Genomic DNA, 23,903 nt, shown 5'->3' on the forward strand with positions numbered 1-23,903 from the left:
CATTAGTATTAGGCCTACTGTACTGAAGCTTTGAGTTAGATAATGTAATTATAGTTGTTATTTAAATTAAGTAAATTATTTGATTTGAAATTTAATTTATAACAATGAATGATTATTTGAATAAAATATATATTAATTAATTCTAAATAATTTATAATTTATATAATCTATATTATTATTAAAATTAAAAAAATATATGCACACACACACATATATATAACAATTATATAGAATAAATTATTTAGAATTAATTGATATGCTTTATTCAAATTTCTATATATATATATATATATATATATATATATATATATATATATATATATATACACACACACACACACACACACACACACATATATAATATTGATTAAATAAAATATTATTTAAAAATTAATTAATTTAAAATATTAATATATATATATATATATATATATATATTTAATAACAATTATATATATTATATATATATATATATTATATATATATATATATATATATATATATATATATATATATATATATATATATATATATATATATATATATATATATATATATATATATATATATATATATATATATATATATATATATAAAATATGATTAAAATGAATTAATTAATTATTAATTTTAATAATATTTTATTTCATTATTTCAATAAAATACATATTTATAATATACAATAATAATTATAACTACATTATTTTAAGGTAATATTAATATTAAAAATGTATATTAATAACATAATAATGTTTGGGTTAGATAAACATACAATTTTAATAAATTAAAAATACATTATCTAACCCAAACATTATTATAGCATTAATATTAATTATAGTAATATCAATATGATTTGTAACTCAATACTGATGTCTTTGCATGTACCCTAACACCACACCTTAACCGTGGTAAAATCCTTGCTTCTGTTCAACACAGAGTTACAGCGAGTTGACAATGACTGTGTGAATCTGTTCATTTATATCCTGCTTTCAAGCGTTTGATGAAACTCTACACAACCTGTAACATGAGCATCGTGAAGCAACCGTTAACTGTTAACTTTCCAAATCTGAGGCCTCGTTATTTACTGACTGATGGCCTCTTCTTCAGGATTATACTGTCAATTCAGTCTGTGTGAGAGCTGTCGGCAGGACGGCACCAGCCGAGGAGCTCGAGAGTCACATGGCACGCCAACATTTATGTGACCGAGTGGCGCTTTTCAGTGCCACCTGGTTAAATGACCATGGGAAAGGTCAAACACTCTTAGCCCGGACGGGTCGCTGTCAAACACACACTCTTAGACTTGACATTTAACTATAACCCTCTCCTGCCCCCCCTCCTATTGAAACCTGGTCGTACCCTTCCCTTCATTGACTCAATCCCACAAACACCCCCTCCCCATCTTCCAAATCCAATGACACTGCAAAGTCGGACCGACAGCTGCTGTGAGCATTAGCATGATGTCCGATGTGAAAAATGACCAATGTGATGCTTGTTTATGAGTTACCGACCATGTAAAAATACATGAAAGAGATGGAAAACTTGTTTTACTCACCCATTAACGATTAATTAGAGATAAACAATACTGACAGTCGACTTTTTGGATGATTCAGATGTTTTTGTTCCCACAAAAAAATCACACTAGAGCGCCGAACTAGAATTTGACATGCTCCAAGTGAAACCACGCCTATTATTATTGATCACACTTAGGGTTAGTGATTTAAACACACCCCTAACCATGAGTATTACTCTTTGGCACACAAACAATCATGCACCATTTGTTCTATGAACATGAATCATACCGCAAATTGTGAGGCTTGTTGAGTAGAGGCGTGTTGTTACTTTACTAAGCAATGGAATATACCTGGCAGATGATAAAACGACTGACAAATCCCATGGATTTAGATTGAAGAGTGACCTGAGCCACATATAGAGACAAGAATATCTTCATTGAGGTTCTTTAGATTTGGACCAGCAAGAAAGAACCCAGAATACCCTAACAACTGCATAGCAACCACCCACTACTCATCAGCACCACGGTGGTGAGTGTGGCAAGCAGGGTGGGGCCGAGAGCCGTGGGAACGGAGCGAGGGTGAATGTTATTGCGTCCCCACGGAGGAGCTCCGGTAGGTTAAAAGAAGGAGTGATGACAGTGAAAGACAGTGAGGAACAGGCCTGGATTTTATGTTGTTGTTTTATTATGTTTATATGCGGAAGTCATCCGTGGGGGCTGTCGCTTTATTTCCGTTTTGTTGTTTATGTATTTTATGATTTAAGTTTTACGTTGAACTTTCACTGGTTTCCGCCTCCTTCTTCCCTAAACTTTAAACTTTTTTACAGTGGGTTTTACACAAACACTTATGTTTGCTTATTGAAGAAGTAAATATTTAGTTGTTGTGTACTTTTGTAAACTGGCATGTAAAAAAAAAAGTTTACTTTATTATAATTAGCTAGTTTATCTTAATCATAAAAAAATAAACCCTGACATTATATGATTACAAAATCAGTCTAATCAGACTGAAGCCAAAAATCTAGAAAACTGCTAATAAAAGAAGATATGGTCAAAGATATTGCATCCCTAAAGATAATAAAAGGTTTCAGAACTGACAAATAATAATAATAATAATTATATATATATATGTGTATGTGTGTGTATATATATTTAAAGGAGGCCTATTATGCCCCTTTTTACAAGATGTAAAATAAGTCTCTGGTGTCTCCAGAATGTGTCTGTGAAGTTTCAGCTCAAAATACCCCACAGATCATTTATTACAGCTTGTTAAATTTTGCTCAAACTTTTTGGGTGTGAGCAAAAACACAACGTTTTTGTGTGTGTCCCTTTAAATGCAAATGAGCTGCTGCTCCCAGCCCCCTTTCAAGAGGAAGGCGGAGCTTCAAGAGCTCATGCTCCGGCATACCTGTGTAGGACAGATTGCCTGAACACAGGCAACAACAAAACAGGACAATCTCACGCACTGAAAATGTCAGAAATTTTCATTAATGGTGTTCAGCCTTATATGTTCGAACCGGAGTCCTTGAAAAGACCCTCAATTGTGAAGCAGTCCAGCACAAAATGATTGGCGCAAACGCATAAGACTTTACCGATTTTCTTTGAAAATGAAATTTAACCACGGTGTCCTCAGTGACTCAGATGGAGGAAGCTTATGGAGACTCTTATATGCACTGGTACATCCAGAAATGGCGGAACCTGTGCTTCTCACTCAGGGCGGTGTCTATGCAAATAGGGCAGATCGTCACTGGCTGTGGGCGGGGCTTCTCTTTACGATAATGTCATCATAGGGATCAGCTTGTTTGAAGAGACCACTTTTGATTTATGGGAATTATAAAAAAAAATGAGTGAGTGGATTTTTACCATTCTAGGCTGGTTGTTCTCACACATTTGTGTTCAAAATTTTGCATAATAGGTCCTCTTTAAATAAATAAATAATGAAATGTAAAAGTTTAAGAAGGAAGTGCTTCAAAGATAATGGCTACATTGTCCAAACACAACCTAAAATCATTTTACAGGTTTGAGACAAACTCCAAAAGAAAAGTTAGGGATTTCTGGAGGCATGTTTGTTTACACTGTCATGGATGAGCACATAAAATGAACTGCGTTATTTAGTCTATATAGTTACCTCAGACAATAAAACACACACTCTCTGTCCTCTCTAAAAAAAATGATCCGGGATGTAACGCCAAGTGTCACATTTCTGTTTTATTAAACAAGCAGAAGATGTAAGATCTCCAGATAAAACTAGATTTTTATGCCTTCCTCATCACTCGTTTTCCCTTTAAACAGGCCAGCGGACAAAAGGTCCAGTGAAGCTCTCTAATCGACACCTCTCATGGCTGACTGGAGACTAACTTTTCCAGTCTGTCCGTTCCACTGGCCCTCTCCCTCTCAATGTTTCATTATATCCATTGTTGTGGGTCGGAGCGCTTGGACTCTCACTGTACTTCGCTTTTGTGAGGCTGATCATATTCCAACCATTTTGGATTGTGCCTAACAGATCAGGACAATGGAGGGCAGTGAGTTTTCCCGGACGGGCTCGGGCGGCCAGATTGTGTTCACAGCAACAAGGGCTTCTCCCACCAAATACTGCGAACAGATACATACGCTAGTGCATGTGCACCGTGTTTTTGATATGGATCCAACCGCTGAGTGAGAGGAGTGTAGAGGAAAAGCACAATATTTACACAGATTAAATGTAAAAAAAAAATCCCTTCTTTGTAAACTTTAACCTTGAATGAAGATGAATCAAAATTGCTTTCACAAACTTTCTCTGTGCTTGAATTAGGGATGCAGTGATATGAAATTTTGGCCGATAACTGATTATTCTTATTCGTTGGTGCTTTCTTATTTCTTATTTGAGAGCCGATAAATTATATATTTAATTATTTAATTTATTTAACATTAAAAATGAACATATATCGGCCGATACCGGTATGGTGGCAGATATATCGTGCATACCTAGCTTGAATGCCCAAAATGGAATTCGCAACACATTTAGCTTCTGTATATTGTTATATTTATCAGAGAAACAAAATATCCAGTGGGACATAATTATGTAGGGAAGGACTTGATTTTACACTACCAGTCAAACGTTTGGAATAATTAAGATTATGTAATGTTTTTGAAAGAAACTTCAAGTTACCTGGTCTTTAATAATGTTCTTTAATAAATGTTTGCACAAAAAAAAATTTTTTATTGTTCATGGAACACGTTTTTCTGAAATGTTTTAGCTGGACATTTAACGTTTTTTTTTAATGTTTCGGAATGTTCAGAGAACATTCAAAAGTAACTCATAATGTCTGCAGAATGATAAAATGGAATGTTTCCCTAACGTTCGCAAAACATTTAAAAGTCTGAATGTTTTGAACATTCAGAGAACTTTCAGAAATAACATTTCATAACTTAATACACTCTAAAAATGCAGTGTTAAAAACAACCCAAGTTGGGATGAAAACGGACAAACCCAGCGGTTGGGTTAAATATTTGACCAACGTGCTGAGTAGTTTTATTTATCTTAACTATTGTTTAAAAATTACTGTATTGCTTTCTTAAAATGAGCCCAAAGTATGTTGGAAATTAACATTTATTCATATGTTTAATAAATGAACATTTTAATCATTTTAATGAATAATAATTAAACAATAAACATTTATTAAATTGCTTATTAATAAATGTTCACCTTTTCATTATTATTGTTGCCTCTAATTATGTGTCTGATTTTTAATTTCCAACTCATTTTGGGTTCATTTTAAGTCAGCCATAGAGGCCTAGTCATTTTTAAACAATAATTTGGTTAAATAAAACTGCCCAGCACACTGGTCAAAACAACCCAATCAACCCAACTTGGGTTGTTTTTAACCCAGCATTTTTAAGATTGTATAAACATATTTTGTTAGCTAGGATTGTATCATTCAGTTTTGCGTGACTGTTTTAAATCACACATTGATTTTGAACATTCTGAAATGTTTTTTGAGCAGCAAATCAGCATTTTAGAATGATTTCTAAAGGATCTTGTGACACTGAAGACTGGATGCTGAAAATCCAGCTTTGCATCAGAGGAAAAAATTACATTTTAAAATATATTACAATAGAAAATAATTTTTGTAAATGTAATAATATAAATTTTTCATATATTGTTTTAATGTGCTTTGATCAAATAAATGCAGCCTTGGTGAGCATAAGAGACTTCTTTAAAAACATTAAAACATGGTAATTATTCCAAACTTTTGAATAGTAAATATGGGGCAAAACTGATTTCATGTTGTCTTTAAACTTTTAGCAGTGCCTTATTAAGTCTTTCCTAGCAGCCCAACAGGTGCAAGAGCTGCTGACACCCACTAATAAGCGTTTGTGAGAGCGTACACCACTGAATCCACACGTGCATTTACATATTTGAAAAAAAAAAAGAGCCCACATGCACCCGGTGTCACAGTGAGATGTGTGCGGAGACAATAGGCCCAGCAGGTCACCGTGGAAACAAGCTTGAGAGGGTGGGGGGGGGCAGCAGCTGTTGCATCAGATTAGTTAAGATTCTGAGACCCTCCCCCTTTTACCAACAGCACCTTCACACCCTCGCTCTCTTTCTGTCTCTCCGTTCTCCCGGTCCTACCTTCACAGCATTTACTGCAGTGAGTGTCACTTTATATAAGAGTGACTTTATATAAGTATGTTTCACATAAACATTACCAATCGAATTATGGTCATGGTAAACTCGCAAGTGGATTTTGGTATTTTTATAAAGTCAAAATGATCAATAAAACATGAACAAAAAACTATTTTTCTCAAAGGTGACATCACAAACTTAACCCTATTTATCTATACACCACATACAATGTTCTTGGCCTTCCTTTCCAATCACCTGACACCTCACTCTACAAAAAAAACTGTAAAAAATCGAAACAGTAAAATACCATTTTCTATTGAAACAGTAATATACCATAAAAACAATGCATTCTGGGTAATATCTCTCATTTTCGAGAAAGTATCCTATAGGTTACTGTCTCAGAACTGACAAATAATATTACCCAGAATGCATTGTTTTTATGGTATATTACTGTTTCAATGGAAAACGGTATTTTACTGTTTTGATTTTTTTACCGTTCTTTTTTAGAGTAATACGTGTTTTACAAACCAGACAGTTTTTAATGCTTACAATCAAGTCCTGCCTCAACTTTTCTCATTGAATACACGGTTTTACTTTATTAGAATGATTTCTGAAGGATCGTGTGACACTGAAGACTGGAGTAATGATGCTGAAAATTCAGCTTTGATCACAGGAATAAATTACATTTTACAACATATTCAGATAGAAAACAGTGTAAAAATGTGTAAAAATATTCACTGTTTTAACTGCATTTTAATTAGATAAACGCAGCCTTGGCTTGCAGAAGAGACTTCTTTCAAAAACATTCAAAAAAACGTACTAACCATAAACTTTTGAAGGGTAGTTTACATTTAAACATGGCCATGGCCAGTTGTTTTGTATCTATTTAGGGTCCCAATAGTTGTTCTAATAGTTCTGGCTAGTTTAGGACAATTTTCTAGGACGCCCACTTTTAAGCTTCCATTAGTAGTGCGTGTCTTACTCTTTCTCCTCTTTTCAGAGGCGTCCTCTTCTCGTGCTCTCGACCCACAGGAGGTGACGCCGCCTCCCTCACTCGTCTCCTGCATCTACTCATACGCTCTTCTCTTTCTTTAGACCCTGTTTGTCCACTATTCAACTCAGCGTGCCGCTCTCGCACGAAAGAAAAAGCAGCTACACTCCAAGGACTCCATCTCCAACTGGGACACCAATTCTTTACCACTGACACCGAATATGACAGTAACAAATGGAACAAGTGGAGACAGATGGAGCATAAAATAGATATCATGTGTTTTGTGTGCATCAGAACAGAGACACATTTACGTGACCTTTTTTGGAATTCAAAATGTCAATGAAAGCACCAATATCAAGAGTAAATTATTCGGTGATACAGAAAAACAGTATTTTTTCCTGGTAGTCATGCTCTAATATTTGCAATCATTTATAGAAACTAAGATGCAAATCATCATGCTTGTTCATGATATCACAACCACAAGCTCATTAACATATCACCGCCTCTATTTACATAACATAGGAATGTCTGTAACCAAACAGCTGATGGGCCCCATTGACTTCCATAGTATTTGTTTGGTTACCCATATTCTTCAAAATATCTTCTTTTGTGTTCAGCAGAAGACAGAAGCTCGTACAGGTTTGGAACAACTTGAGGGTGAGTAAATGATGACAGAATTTACATTTTTGGGTGAACTATCCCTTTAACACCTGTGTGGTATTAAGCAGCCTGACCTGCCCTGATGAACAAAAGTATTACTGTCATACAGAAGTCTTACATTACAGTGCTAAACACAGCCTAAGGATCAGAGAGAGGCTTGGAAAATGCTCATGAAAACGAAACTACATTATGACAGAAATAAGAGAGTAGAATTTGGCCCTTGAACTCACCTTTCCGAACTGATCGAAATACTGTTTCACATCTTCGATGGTGGTGTTGACAGACAGCCCTCCAACAAAGATCTTCTTTGTTCTTGTTACCAGCTGAAAACACCAGAGAAAAGACAAATAATGAGACAAAGAAATGATCAAGTAAAACTACCGAACTTTCTAGAAGAAAGCAAGGGTGGCACTAGGCTGCATTAGTTCACCATGCATTAACTAATGTTAACAAATACAACATTTGATTTCCATGATGTATTAGTAAATGTTGAAATTAACATTAACTAAGATTGATAAATGCTGTAGAATTAATTGTAAATTGTTACCGGTAAAATATACAAGAGTTAGTCACAGCTATTTAAAAAAAAAGTAGGAGTAATGTATGACTAAAACCTAGTGAGCTACTTTACTGTCTACACAGCTGCCTTCTAAGGGAACATAATAACTAAAAATGGAACCTCATAAATGGAACTTGAATTGGAATGTTCCATAGGGAGAAACTCTGCCAGTTACACAACTAACACTTTTCATCATGTGACACACAGGGGAGACTTGATTTCAAGCTAACAATGCAATACACTAGTAAGCATAAAAATACACAGCACAAATTTTGATTGATTTTTGGTGGCTTTATTTGCCATTCGTTTTATAGGACAGTCGAGTGTAGACAGGAAAAGTGTTAATTTTGTTTTATTTTAATTTGACTATTTTTTGAACGCCATCTTGGGTGAAATCGCAATGCATTCTGGGCTTACCTTATCTTTGAAGGATATATACTTTACTACAATTCAAAAGTTTGGATTTTTCCAAAAGAAATTAATACTTTTATTCAGCAAGGATGCAATAAATTGATCAAAAGTGACAGTGATGACATTCATAATGTTACAAAAGTTATTATTTTTAACCAATCCTGGAAAAAGATGCATCACAACGTACACTTAAATATGATGTTTTAAGTATTAAGGTAACTGTTGATAATAATCAGAAGTGTTTCTTGAGCAGCAAATCAGCATATTAGAATGATTTCTGAAGGATCATGTGACACTGAAGACTGGAGTAACGATGCTGAAAATTCAGCTTTGATCACAGGAATAAATTACATTTTAAAATATATTCAAATAGAAAAAGTTATTATTATAGTTGTTAACGACGCTCAAAGTTCAATGCGAAGGGAGATATTTTCTTTTACAGAAATCGCTTTTTACGTACTACAACAAACGGCTGGTTGGAACTACAACAAGCTTCTTCCTGGGTTAGTGGCATCACTAACTCTAAGATTTACATAAACCCCGCCCCTGAGAACATGCAACAAAGGGGGCGAGGCCATGTTGGGCTGCTTTAGAGAAGAGGAAGAGTTGTTGTAGTAGAGTGTTGTAGAACTTTTTGTTCTAAAAGTTGTAACTTCTCCCTGAGTCTCTCCATCAGTGTCGACTCCGGTTTGAACAATGTAAGGCTGAACACCGTTACTGACAATCCTCATTTTGGCTGCGTGAGATTCTCCAGCTTTGTTGCTGTTGAGCTGTTAAAGCTCCGCCCTCTTCTGGAAAGCAGCAGCTCATTTGCATTTAAAGGGACACACACAAAAACAGCGTGTTTTTGCTCACACCCAAATAGGGGCAAATTTGACAAGCTATAATAAATGATCTGTGGGGTATTTTGAGCTGAAACTTCACAGACACATTCTGGGGACACCAGAGACTAATATTATCCCCTTTAAGGTCTTTTTACTTGTCATTCTAAAGGTTTTGTTTTGAAAAAATTAACAGGATGCCCATGTTTCAAGACACTTCTATGCAAAATGGTCAAAAAGGAGGTAGCTGCCTGCAGTTTGGAAGAGCTGTCACATGGAGAAAACACCTATGATGCTTTAAAACACTCACTAGGTTTTAGAACAGAACATACATGTCCTTAATGAGAAGTGACGTGTGACATCACAACACCTGTGATGTTAACCTGAACTGAGACTTAGCACTCACCTTCGGCTGAGCTCTACGTGGGAAGGCCACCTTAGGGTCAATCTGAGACAGAACGAGAGAGAGAAAGAGAGATTTGTTTAGCATGTGAATTAAGCTTCTTTGAATCTTAAGAGGGAATAAGAGGCATGAGTGTGAAGAAACATCATGTATTTATGGAAAAGACAGCCAGTTATCCATTTGAGAGACAAGGATAGTAGTTCATAAATATTCTCAAAATCCGCTCACAGCTGTTCAACAAACAGACCGGTCAGTGTTTCCCAAAGATTTACTGATGTTAACACTTCTAACATAATGAGATCATTATATGAAAAAAAACCCCATTAAATAAAACCAGATTAAGTACTTTCTACAGTTTAATCTCTGTCAGTGTTTTCTTTAAGTAATCTACACCATGAAAATGTAAGTTATTACATTTATTTAATTTATTAATGATTTTATTTTGTTGATGCCATAAAACACAATTTAACGCATCAGATATTTCAACAAACTGTTTTACTTGAACAATATTCACAAAGTCTTGCAAGCAGAACCTGGCAGAAAATGAAAGCTTTCACAACAGACAAATCCTCTGAAATATTTCAAGAGGAATTACAGAAAATTCCCACCATGTTTCCGGCCGGTGTGGAATCATCTGACCATTGCAAGTCATGTGAGAAATACAAGAAAAACTGAAAGAAAACTTCTTTACAGCTTATGCTTAAAGCTTTCACTTGTCCATGTTTTAAAATATCTATTATGTCAAATAAATGTATTAAGCTTATATTTATTTTGTTATTTTAAAGAAGTTGATACCGGTGATCCCAGAAAAAATTTACTCTCTAAATATCCTGCAAAATTAAAAAAAGAAAGAAGATGAGATGTTCACCAAGACTGCATTTATTTAATTAAAAAATACAGTAAAAAAAGTAATATTGTGATATTAATATTTAATATTTGTATCATTCGAAAGTTTGGGGTACGTTTAAGATTTATTTATAGAAATTTACATGATGTTTGAAAATGTCAAAAAACGCCCCAATACCAAGAGCACATTATTTGGTGATACTACAGACATTTTACAAAAGAAAAACAGTATTTTTGGTTCCTTTAAAAGACATACTCTAATGGTGTGTGCCCACTAAATGCAGATTTAATTATTTGCACCAGTAGATTACATACAAATGCAAAGACACAAATTCACGTGAATCTGGGCGACGCAAATGAGGCGAATTGGGTGATGCGATTGCTGCGAACGCACAATATTTTCCTCAATTGCATCTTTGCATGTGAAATTTGCATGACACGAAGTTGTGCAAGCCAATCAACAAAGAACTTATTGACACGTCCGGTTTGACAACACAACTTATACCGAGACCGGACAAAAAAGGAGAAAAGTAAGCGAGAAAGTTGGACTACCTGGTAAGTGATGAACATATGCATCTGTTACTTGATTCTAGCTATGAGTTTTACATTACTATGAACAGGTTAGCACCAGCATTAGCCGAAGTTAGCACAACCTGGCATTCCCGGTGCTTTATCCTGCAAAACTAAAGAAAGAAAAATCAATCAATACATTTTGAAAACAATGAAATTCTAATTTTTTGAGCACTAATGCTTCCTATTTGTTGGGATATATTTTTAAAATTGCTTAATCTGCCAGGTTTTTGAACCAGTAATATGAAACAGTTGGTTTAATGTTTGCTACGCAAAACTCTTTGTGCACAATGAAATCAATTAGAAACCCTGACAGGGAAACAAAAAGAAAAAGACAAGAATTTGATTCAATAAAATGCAGACTGGAGCAAGTTATATTCATATGGATTCCTAAATATATATCTTAAAAATAAATAGAAAAAAAAAGCTTTTTTTTAATTAAAGTTACAGACTAGTTGATTAGTAAACCATATTTGACCAGATGCTTGACAGCAGCTGTATGAGAATAAACCCTGTAAAGTAAAATATAGATCAGTATCCTGGCAATCTAGAAGGTACACTCTAAAAATGCTGGGTTTAAAACAACCCAAGTTGGGTTGAAAATGGACAAACCCAGCGATTGGGTTGTTTTAAATGTTTGCCAAACCTTCTGGATAGTTTTATTGAACTCAACTATTGTTTAAAAATGACTGTATTGCTTGCTTAAAATGAACCCAAAATATGTTGTAAATTAACATTATTTATTATTAAGTTTAATGAATAATTAAACAATAAACATTTATTTAAATTGCTTATTAATAAATGTTCACCTTTTGATTATTATTGTTCCCTCTAGTAATTATGTGTCTGATTTTTAATTTCCAACCCATTTTGGGTTCATTTTAAGCCAGCCATATAGTCATTTTTAAAAAATAGCTGGGTTAAATAAAACTGCCCAGCAAACATTTAACCCAACCACTGGGTTAAAACAACCCAATCGCTTGGTTTGTCCATTTTCAACCCAACTTGGGTTGTTTTTAACCCAGCATTTTTCAGAGCGTATCCTAGATTTGTTAATTCCGCTTTATGAACCAATCAACAAAAATCAGCATCATAAATTTGATTCCCATGAGCACCACTAACCCCACTAGACAAGACGATCTCCATCCTAATTCTAGAAACCATCTCTAGCCACCCCATGCCATGCTGTTATGCACTGCCTTTGATCTAAATGACCGTCTACACCAACTAGATTCACATACGTGTAGCATACAGTAGCGTTCTATTAGTGCGGTCCAGCAAGACTCTAGGATGTTGGTCTTGCCAGTGTCTACAGTTTTAGTACTATGATTTCAGCTCAGAATCTCTAGACTACACTCATAGTCACCTTCTGATCCCAAACCTCGTCCCAACCTGTGCACGAGAAATACCAAACAGACAAAAACATAATGTTAAGTCACGTCAGATATATGAGTGTGAATCAGTTTAACCAAATGAAAACGCCACTCGTAGACCAGCATCATTTTAACCTCATTTTGTAGTATTCTGTAAAGCATTGATAATCTACAGGACTGATTTTTCATGTGCAAAACTACACTGTTGGTTTAACATAAAAAAGTTGATTTTGAGTTCATTGAAATTAAAAATTTGAGTTAATACAATGAAGGCGATTGGTTTAATCAATAGAAACTCAAAATATTCTGTTATCTGAACCACATTAATTATTGAAGTTGATCTGACAAAAGAAAAAATGTGATAAATCATGACAATAATTTTTTACAGTGTACTAGTCAATTTAGCTTCTAATAGTTATGTTTTATGTACACTACTGTACAGTCTTTTGCAACATTATAAATGTCTTTACAATCAAGTTTGATCACAATAGTACTAAACAACTAGATTTTAACATTTACTGAAGAAAACAAAAATATCCCCTGATACATACTGTTTCCACCTGGTATTAAGATTCATTTTGGTCAATCGGCTCACAAGTAGACAAAGGAGACACATTCCCGTTTACACCTGCGTTTTAATCCACCTCTTTTGTCCACTTTCAACTTCTGTCCTGATTTCTTCGAGGGAAGTGTCTATGGGTGGGTAAATTTATGGGCTTTTTCATATCTTTCGATGTACGTATGAACGCAACCAGAGATGACAGAAAAACATGGAGAGCAGCAGCTTTCGTTTCTGCTCTGACAGCCGCAAGACCGGCCAAACGCTGCGAGTGGTTGTTAGAAATCAGGATTGGTGAGAGAACATTGTGCTTGGTATGTTTGTCCTCTTCAAACCAAACTTGGGTCTTCAGCCAACAAAGTTTAAATCCCGTCAGGCTAACGCGCTTCCCATAATGATTACGCATTAGGTCACTAGGCGGAGAGTAGAAGGTCTTTTAAGGCTGTTCGAATGCATTCGACCACTTGAGCATCTACACTACTAAAACAGTGTGTTTTCAACTACCTCTGGAAGTGGTCAAAAGAGGTCAAAATATTTTAAACCCTGTTTACACCTGTATTTAGCACCATCCACTTGTGCCAGGTGGAAACAGGGCCAAAGATGTTTTGGATGTTTTTAGTGCAATGTCAGTCATTTCAATAGCACAAGCAGCATGATTTGAGGAGTCATTCATAATGGTGAACATGTTTACACTCTTAAAAATAAAGTTTCCAGAAGGGTGTATTCACAGCGATGCCATAGAAGAACCATTTTTGGTTCCCCAAAGAACCACTATTTGTTTTTTTTCTTAGTAAGCTTTTTTCAGTATAAAGAATCTTTAGTGTAATAGAAGGGTTCCATGGAACCATAAATGCCAAAAAAGAACCTTTATTTTTAAGAGTGTAGGGTTAGGGGTTTGTAAAAATGTACTAAAAATCGTATAGTTCTGTCTTTAAAAATATCTGACCATACGGTTCTAGCTATCATCCTGTTTCCTTCAAACACATCTTAACATCCGTGGATTACCAAAGCTTTACAGAATCCAAAATGAGGTCAGAAATGACAGTTTTGCTATCAGACAGAAAGAACAAACTGATAGAAACACAAGAGTGTGTGTGTGTTGACGAAGGCTACTCCTTTTACAGGTTACTGGAACAGATCTGTTTCCAAACAATCCTCTTTTCAGGCCTGAGGGCAGGCAAAGCCTATCCCACCATCCAATCTCTGCTCGGAGCTGAGAGGGAGGAGATACGGAGAAAACAGATAGAGAGAGAGAGGCAGGAAGGGGGTGAGGGCAAATTAATCAGCACGAAACAGCAAAAACAAAAAAAAAAAAAAAGTGAATGAAAACAACAAAAGAGAAGGAAGAAAGAGAGGGAGCAATTCAGCTAAAACAAAACCTGCTAGTGAAAAGCTCAGGGTGCTGATTGTGTGTGTGTGTGTGTGTGTGTGTGTGTGTGTGTGTGTGTGTGTGTGTGTGTCATGAAGCCCCCTCTGCTTTCATTAATTATAAGGACAAAGATGAACCCCAAACAGATGGGACGGAGAGAGGTCCACCCCCTCATGAGTGCGCGCACACACACACACACACACACACACACAAACACACACGCACGCACAGCTCGCCTTTCACTCCACACAATCATCAACAAATCAAACCAAACTACACAAGTATACTTCCTGTTCACTCTTTTATCAGCTTCTACCTCATTTCACACACACACAAGAGCTTATATTCACTCTTTAAAGTTCCTTCATGCAAAGTTACCATCACTATCATCACTCATAGAGTTAGTGTTAGTATCAGTGATTTGAACAAACCTCTTAACGAGTACTAAAATTGTGCTACAGACATTAATGAGTTCTCAAGGTGTGCTGTTACTTTGCTAAACCCTTTAATGGACTTAAAATATCATAAGTACACTAAAAAACATAATTACAAGGGAAAATGTCAGAATTGTAATATTACAGTCTTAAAGGAAAAGTTCTATATAGAACCTCAAAGGGTTCCTTCAGGTGCTTCATATATATTGAACCTTTTAGAGGTTCTCAGCATGGGATCATTTTATGGATTTAGTTTTAATTAATTTTGCTTTCATTCATTTTTAATTTTCATAACATTTTATGAATTAAATGGCTTGTAAACATACTTTATCAGTGGGGGAAAAAATGAAATAACACATTAAACATGAAAGTATTATGCAATCATTTAAGACATTTCTCCTTATTTGGAATATTTTTGGCATTCTTTAGTTCTTTATATTTCTACACTCTAAAAAAAATGCTGGGTTAAAAAAAAAAAAACCCAAGTTGGGTTAAATATAGATAAACACAGCGGTTGGGTTAAATGTTTGCCCAACATGCTGGGCAGTTTTATTTAACCCAACTATTGTTTAAAAATGACTATATGTCTGGCTTAAAATGAACCCAAAATAGGTTGGAAATTAAAAATCAGACACATAATTACTAGAGGCAACAATAATAATCAAAACATGAACATTTATTAATAAGCAATTTAAGAAATGTTTATTGTTTAATTATTATTCATGAAACTTATTGATAAATGTTAATTTCCAACATACTTTGGGTTCATTTTTAACAAGCAATACAGTAATTTTTAAACATTAGCCAAGTTAAATAAAACTGCCCAGGTTGGGCAAACATTTAACCCAAACACTGAGTTAAAACAACCCAATCAATGGGTTTGTCCATTTTAAACCCAACTTGGGTTATTTTTAACCCAGCATATTGAACCTCACTGAACTGAACCTTTTCTGCAAAGAGTGTATACCTATAGGAATGCTACATATTTATATTATAATAATATTATTATATATGATTACATAAAGGATGGATGGATGGATGGATGGATCCCTCATGCTCAAGCAGGCACATATTTAAAGGATTAGTTCACTTTCAAATACAATTTTCCTGATAATTTACTCACCCCCATGTCATCCAAGATGTTCATGTCTTTCTTTCATCAGTTGAAAAGAAATTAAAGTTTTTGATGAAAACATTCCAGGATTTTTCTCCTTATAGTGGACTTCAATGGAATCCAAACGGTTGAAGGTCAAAATTACAGTTTCAGTGCAGCTTCAAAGAGCTTTAAACGATACCAGACGAGGAATAAGGGTCTTATCTAGACATAGAAACGATCAGTCATTTTCGAAAAAAATGTAATTGTATATGCTTTATATAAACGAATCCAAGTGCTTCTGCCAAAACTGCACTTTCGTATTCTTCAAAAAGCTGTATGTCCTAAACCTTCCCTATTCTACTTGCGGAACGAACGCAGCGCCAGTTTAGTTTTTTCCATCAAAAACCTTAATTTCTTTTCGAATGAATAAAGAAAGACATGAACATCTTGGATGACATGGGGGTGAGTAAATTATCAGGAAAATTTTATTTGAAAGTGAACTAATCCTGTAAACCATAATATGCAATACTTACATAAATAGGCCAATATTTCTATATCAGTGCATCATTAACATACAGACTGCATTAAGGTGTTTGAATATCTGCTGGTGGAGGAGAACTGCTGCTGTATATGGGACTGGGCCATCAAGGTCACTGTGCATGAGTGAACAATGGCAAAGCAATTAGCTAACGATGCTCGTTAATGAGGCTCAACAACCCCACACCGTGACCAAGATGGAACAGAGGTGAGAGTGTGTGTGTGCTGACACCATGCAAAATCTCAGGAGAGGCTTTGGCTTCAGCCATGAATCTACCTCGGAAATGCAATCCAGTTTGTTTCCCTCAATCCGATTAGTTGCTTTGGCGATCCATACTAATTACGGACAGGGAATTCTCTCTCTCTCTCTCTCTCCCCTCTGTCCCGCGGCCCGAACCTCCTCATGCCTTTAGCATTTGAGAGCTAATCTCCAGAATCTACCGCTAAACCGCCATACACACTCTTACACGTCAATGACGCACTCAAGGCCTCCAACGGGACTCTCATCCAAATCATTTCAAGTGTCCTTGTACCAGTTCTGCACAATACACTACACAGGAATGTCCCTAGTCTTGAATTGCGAACTTCAACGTTTTTCAAAAGCTGAAATTCCAGGAAAAAAGTCTTCATCATTACACGATAAGCTCAGAGGTAAATGTATAAACACATCAAGCCACAAGCTATAAAGAGGCACACATTTTTTTTACTATGCTTTCATTTTTGAGTCTATTGCTAGAAAAATAGCAGTTCATTTCCACCAAACGCCACTGAGTCTAGAAGATTTGATCACTGTATTATCAATACTTCTTATAGTACATGGCTAAACAAGCATATCTGAGCTGAATGTGCAATAAACTTGAAAAAGCAATTTCAGGAATGAATGAACAAACAAATTTCCTATTTGTTTATTGCAAAACTGGATGTTTATTAAGCAGCATTTTTAACTGTTTCTAGCCAGCACCAGCATTTTCGAACAATTTCACAAAACTAGAATATTTAGTTGTATGAATATCTGAACATACAATATATATATATATATATATATATATATATATATATATATATATATATATATATATATCTTTTGCTACACAAATAAGTTTAATTGAAGTTCAAATATTGAACCAAACTAACCTCATTTGACAAACGCAGATCAAAATATATATGTTCTGATGTAGAATCTGAAAGTGCTGCACTGCGTTCACTACATCAGAGAAGAGAAGAAATTGTTGAATAAAGTCGTTGTTTTTGTTGTTTTTTGCTTTCACTGTAAAAACTAAAAGAGTCGCGTCGGAATTCACACTCGTCTTCCGTGAATAGTAAGTCCCGCCTTCTTTGATCTGATTGGACATCATTTTGACATTGATGAACGCTGTTAGACCGCTGAGGCAGACCAGCATAAAAATGTAACTTTTTAAACTGTCTGTCATCCTAACAAACAGACCAGTGCGTAATGAAGAGCAGCATTAAGAAATATAAAATATTGAGGGGGACAATTTGGACATTTCCAATTATTGAGGGGGACTTGTCCCCCTCCATGCCTATGGTGGTTATGGTCCTGATTTGAACAAACCCCAAACACTAAATATTAAAATTAGCTGTGTAACTCATTCTACACCATTTGTGCTACAGACATGAATGATGCATCAAATTGTGCAAACTGCTGAGAAATGTAAAACAGGTGACTAAACAGCTGAAAAAAAAAATCCACACTTACACTGAAGGAGGAACTCTAGCAATATCCAAGAAGCCAGAATATCACAGAAAGAGTGGAATCTCTTGGCTGGTACCCTAGTAAAAAAAAAAATCTATACCAAAATCTATTTAAAACGCATTTCATACTAAGTATACTTCAAATCCATTAATATATTTATTGACATATCACTTAAGACTTACTTACATAAAATTATAATTAAACTTTATTTGGAGTATTTCTTTATTGCATAATGCACATTTCTTAATATTATACCTAAAATATATTTTAATATCACTGTTAATAAGGATTGTATGATCTTTGTATAAAATCAGTCTTTAAATGCAAGATATTACCTGAAGTATACTTGCAATGGTTACACTTTAACACAATCAGATACACTGTTTAGTTGGACCTCAGCTCTACTTCCACACAATTAAAGTGCATTAAGTACAAAATTAGTTGTTTCAGTTTAGCAGACTTTACGTATACCAGTTTAGTATACCAAAAGAACAATTGCAGGGTATTTTTATTTAGCACATAAATATGTAAATGTATTTGTAGTATACTTGTATTGTATTTCAAACACATTTTGGTATATTTATTTTTCACTAGAGGTACTTTAAATACCCAGATGATGCACTTAATTAACCGAAAAAAAATGTGGAATGTTGAACACTTCATGCACTCGACTGTCGCAGCTTTAATTACGTAGCGGGAAGCAATCAGACTCTAATTCTGAATGACAAAATAACCTTATTAAATTCATACACCAGACATAGAGCTTAAGTACATAGTGTGTCATTTGGAACTGTAGAATGCCTTAGCCAACCATATATCATATAGCATCAGGTTTTGGACAGGCAAGCATTTTAAAAACTAAAGTTAAAAATCAATATTACACATTTCAAGACAATGTGCAACATTGATGTCCAAAAAAAGATTTACACAAACACACAAAAATAAAACTCCCACATATTTTTCACACGGTCGTTGTTGCTTAACTCGGTTGAAATTCACATTCTGTCATGTCTGTTTTAATTTAGCCTTATTTTTATGAGATTTGACCATATGACCTCTCGTTTCCAGAACTCAGACACCCCTCTACCAACCTATCCTCTTTCATTCTTTCTTCTGAGGGCCGATAGCATGAAAAAACACTCTCAGCATGGCACATTCTTTCTGTTTTCAACACAGACTCTCTGCGTCGCTCACAATATCTTCTTTTCATTTCCTTGCGTGGATGGCAAAAGCAAGAAACAGGAAAACACTCGAGAGAAAGATGAAAAATGTTAAATAAGGAAGGACGGCATGGAAACGCTTTACTGTTACATGCAAAACTTTACAGTTCTCTACACAAGCACCACATCAAATATCGAATAAAAACGGCACATACTGCCATCTGTGTTACAGACTGCTGCCGATTCTTCTGCAGTTCCTCTGGAATCTCAAAACGCAGCTGAAAGTGGACGAGGAGCTGTTTTCACAATAGTCTTATCTATCAAAATTGCTTCCTGTTATTGTGGATCCCTCCCCACGCAGCCTTTCAGACCCCACTGGAGTGACCTAATAACCCACAGCATCCCCCCCAGCGACCCCACCAAAACATTACCACAACACAGGCTCAAATACCATGCGAAAGGGTCATTCAAACCGTCAATACGCAATTACCTCACTGGTTAGCCTTTGCATCACAGCACACAGAAATCAAGCTTTACTTACTAGGCTATACCTGTAATGGAGATTTACATGATCACAGCTATCAGAATCCCAGTGTTTTTATGTCCTGACGTTCAAAAGGTCGGGTCGGTTTAGAAGAAGTCTCTTATGCTCATCACCAAGGCTGCATTTATTTGATCACAAATACAGTAAAAGCATGTGAAATATTATTGCAATTTAAAAGAACTGCTTTTTTAAATGCAATTTATTTCTGTGATTGCAGAGCTGAATTTTCAGCATCATTACTCCAGTCTTCAGTGTCACAATATCCTGCAGAAATCATATTAATATGCTGATTTGCAGCTCATTTCTTATTATTATCAATGTTGAAAACAGTTGTGCTGCTTCATATTTTTGTGAAAACCGTGATAGCATTTTTTTTTTTCAGGATTCTTTGATGTTCAAAAGAACAACATTTATTTGAAATAGAAATCATTTGTAACATTATAAATGACATTTTTGATCAAGTGAATGCATCCTTACTTAAAAAAACAATAATTTCTTTTTTAAAAAGTCTCACTGACCCCAAACTTCTGAACAGTAGTTTAAGTTTGCATACAAACTTCCTCTAGTTGTTGCCTAAAATATGAACAACTGCTCATTTCAGAAGATAAATGATATGTGATTAACATTAATGTTATACCACAGGGGGGAAAAAATGTCTTCATAAAAATGAATCACTCTTTTAGACAATTTTTTTCCTAGTTGTAAGTTCTATCAAAGGATAAGTCCTGGCCTATATTTTCTCCCACTGAATATTCTGTTTCACTGGTCAGTACATCACGTTCTGAAAAAAACGTCTCTTCAGGTCGACTTTAAGTAGCCACAGAGTATTATATTCTAGACAACATTGCTCTTGAGCGTTATGTGTCAATCTGTCCTTATTCCTTACTGAATTAAAACAAAAAATATACTTCAGACTTCACAACATATATTTGCTCGATATGATGCAACTATGATGCCATCCATTTTTCAAAACAGAAAATAAAGAGATTAATATACATTACACCATTAAGTGCATCTCTTAAAGGGATAGTTCACCCAAAAAATGAAAATTCTTTCATCATTTACTCACCCTCAAGTTGTTCTAAGCCTGTACAAATTTCTTTACTTCTTCAGCTGAACACAAAAGAAGATATTTTGAAGAATGTTGGTAAACAAACAGTTTCTGGTCCCCAGAGAATTCCATTGTAAAAATGTTTTTTTTTTTTTCATAAAACGGAAGTCAATGGGGGATCAACAACTGATTACTTTGGTTGCCAACATTCTTCAAAATATCTTTTGTGTTCAGAAGAATAAAGAAACTCATACAGGTTTGGAACAACTTGAGGGTGAGAAACTGACAGAATTTTAATTTTGGGTGAACTATCCCTTTAAGGCCCAGATATACTTCAAGCTAATTGATTATGTAATAAGTAGGCGTGGCTCCGAGGCTCCACCTTCTTTGCTGTGGAAATCGGTTCATTTCTTCAGTTCAGTCTGTCGAGGTCAGACGCGAAAACAAACACGAACACAGGAGAGCTGCTTTATAGTAGAGATGCACCGATACTACATTTCTCCACCGATTATTCAGAGTGTACTAATACCAGTATTTTTCTTCTGCCTTTTATACCTTCTTCTAAATTAATAATAATTTCATTATAATTAATCATTAATATTTTGAAAGAAATGCAAATAAATACTTTATTCTCTCCATTTCATCAACTTGTTTCAGAGTAACTGCTATCAGTTATAAACAAACACATTCCTCAAATTAATATTAACACACATTAACTAAATTCTGAAGATTAAATTAATATTTCTTAACTTTCTGACTGTTATTAATTCATATAATTACTATTAATATTGAACATCAAACTGGTTTCTTAGCATTTTCTTTACACAAAGCACTAATTTAGTGCATTTTCCTGCCCTCTGTTGATTGACAGGTTGTATCGGCCCTGACTATTGGCCCCGTTTTCAAATTATCAGCCGATAGCCAATCGTGTGAAAATTTGCTTTTATCGGCCGATACCGATTATTGGCCGATATATCGGTGCATCTCTAATTTATAGTGGACAGTGAAGTTGCATTTCCAACTGAAAGTGAGACTGACACTTTTTCATGCTGCTTTGCTTTAAATGCAACCTACTGTATAAAGTGCTATGTAAATAAACGTGACGTGATTTGACTGGAGTGCTGAATCTCAGAGCTGGTGCAAACATCCTCATCTCTATGATCACATGCTTTTTCACTGCTGTCATTTTAGTGGTGTGTTTACTTTGTTATTGACAGGAAAGAGCGCAGCACATATTTACATTTTCATTAAACGCCGGTATTTCAAACTTCTTTTTACCCCTTAAGCAAGGAACGAAAATAACTTCGCTGTGAGTATATCAGGGCTTTTATACAGGGTCACGGTGGTTAATGGCTGTGGTTAAGTGTGTGACACTCTCGGATATAACCAACAAAGTTGTTATGGTGATGATAGTCCCACATGGCGACCAAACCCAAGAGACTGGAGTGTTGCCAGGCTGAGTCTCTCTGCGCAGAGTCACCATTAATAGTTGTAAATACTCTGGCTGCAAATAAATGCGTCTAAACATGATTCAGCTAGCCTCATTCTTTAATGAGAAAAGACTAGGAACAGGCCACAACACAGCCCACATTTGACAACAAACAAACACAACCCCATTTACACACACACCTTGTAAGTGGTCTGTCTGTGCCATCTCTATAGTAAAGCTCTGGCTGGTTTTGTCTGCTGACACACCCACACAGTTCTGACAAAGACCATCAATGACGTCCCAGGACTCACATATTCAAACACGACCTGGGTGCTTATTCAAATAGAGCTACTGGCTAGCACGATACTCTGTGCAATGTGGTCAAAAGTGGACAAAAAGTGCTGGAGCGAATTCAAAATGTATTTGGTTTCATAGTATTATAGGTCGCTTCCATGTCATTTAAAACCATCACTACATTCATCACTAAAGTAAAGGTTCTTTATTGGCATTGATTGATGGTTCCATAAAGAACCTTTAACATTTACGGAACCTTTGCATTCCACAAAAGGTTCTTTATAGTGGACAAAGTTTCTTTGGGTTATTAAAATGTAAGAAAAATAATGGCTCTTTTAAAAGGTTCTTTGGGGAACCAAAAATGGTTCTGCACTGTGAAAACACCCATGTTTAGAACATTTATTTTTTAAGAGTGTATAGTATTTTAAAATATATATATATATTTTGATGCCATATACCATGCCATTACCAGTGTAGTCAAGGATCTCAACTGGTGGGTTGCATCCCAAAAAAGAGGTACACATCTGTTCTGATCGGGTCACAGACATCAGGGATAAAACAATAAACGAATATAATAAAATGCAAACATGCATAGTCAACATAATAGCAAAATTTACAAGCTAAACTGTTAAAATGGATGAGGAAAAGCTCTACATTTGATGTCAAAGGCTGTTTGTCCAATCAAACTTCACAATTAATTTGCCTGTCAATAGGTAATATGGCTATTAATACTAATATATAACTTTTAGCAATGTGTTTGGCTGGTAAATCACTTCTCCTGTGGTTTATGCATTGTTTATTGCATATTGTTCTACCTATCCAGTTCATTTAATATATTTCAACCTATTTCAACTTAAAAACTTAAGTTCAGTTGTTGCCTTACATTTTTAAGTGTTATCAAATTGTCTGTACAAGTCATTTCAAACTTACATTAAACTGACTTTTGAAAAATCATGTTGAATCTCA

The 23,903-nt window shown here is 35.1% G+C and overlaps 1 protein-coding gene across 4 annotated transcripts in view; it reads right to left on the minus strand.

Moving 5' to 3' along the window:
- LOC125266920 (RNA-binding protein Musashi homolog 1) overlaps positions 1-23,903 on the minus strand; it is a 41,347-nt gene that overhangs the window by 14,778 nt on the left and 2,666 nt on the right. For 2 of the 4 annotated variants that reach the window (XM_048188048.1, XM_048188049.1), the window contains exons 5-8: positions 14,432-14,522; positions 12,744-12,769; positions 9,965-10,006; positions 7,998-8,090 (exon numbers count right to left, since the gene is read on the minus strand). In XM_048188048.1, the coding sequence (XP_048044005.1) occupies positions 7,998-8,090; positions 9,965-10,006; positions 12,744-12,769; positions 14,432-14,522 (252 nt within the window). The remainder of the gene's footprint in view (positions 1-7,997; positions 8,091-9,964; positions 10,007-12,743; positions 12,770-14,431; positions 14,523-23,903) is intronic. The other 2 variants (XM_048188050.1, XM_048188051.1) reach the window with 1 other exon arrangement.

Source organism: Megalobrama amblycephala, linkage group LG4 (assembly GCF_018812025.1).
Source record: "Megalobrama amblycephala isolate DHTTF-2021 linkage group LG4, ASM1881202v1, whole genome shotgun sequence".
In the NCBI taxonomy this organism is placed as follows: Eukaryota; Metazoa; Chordata; class Actinopteri; order Cypriniformes; family Xenocyprididae; genus Megalobrama; species Megalobrama amblycephala.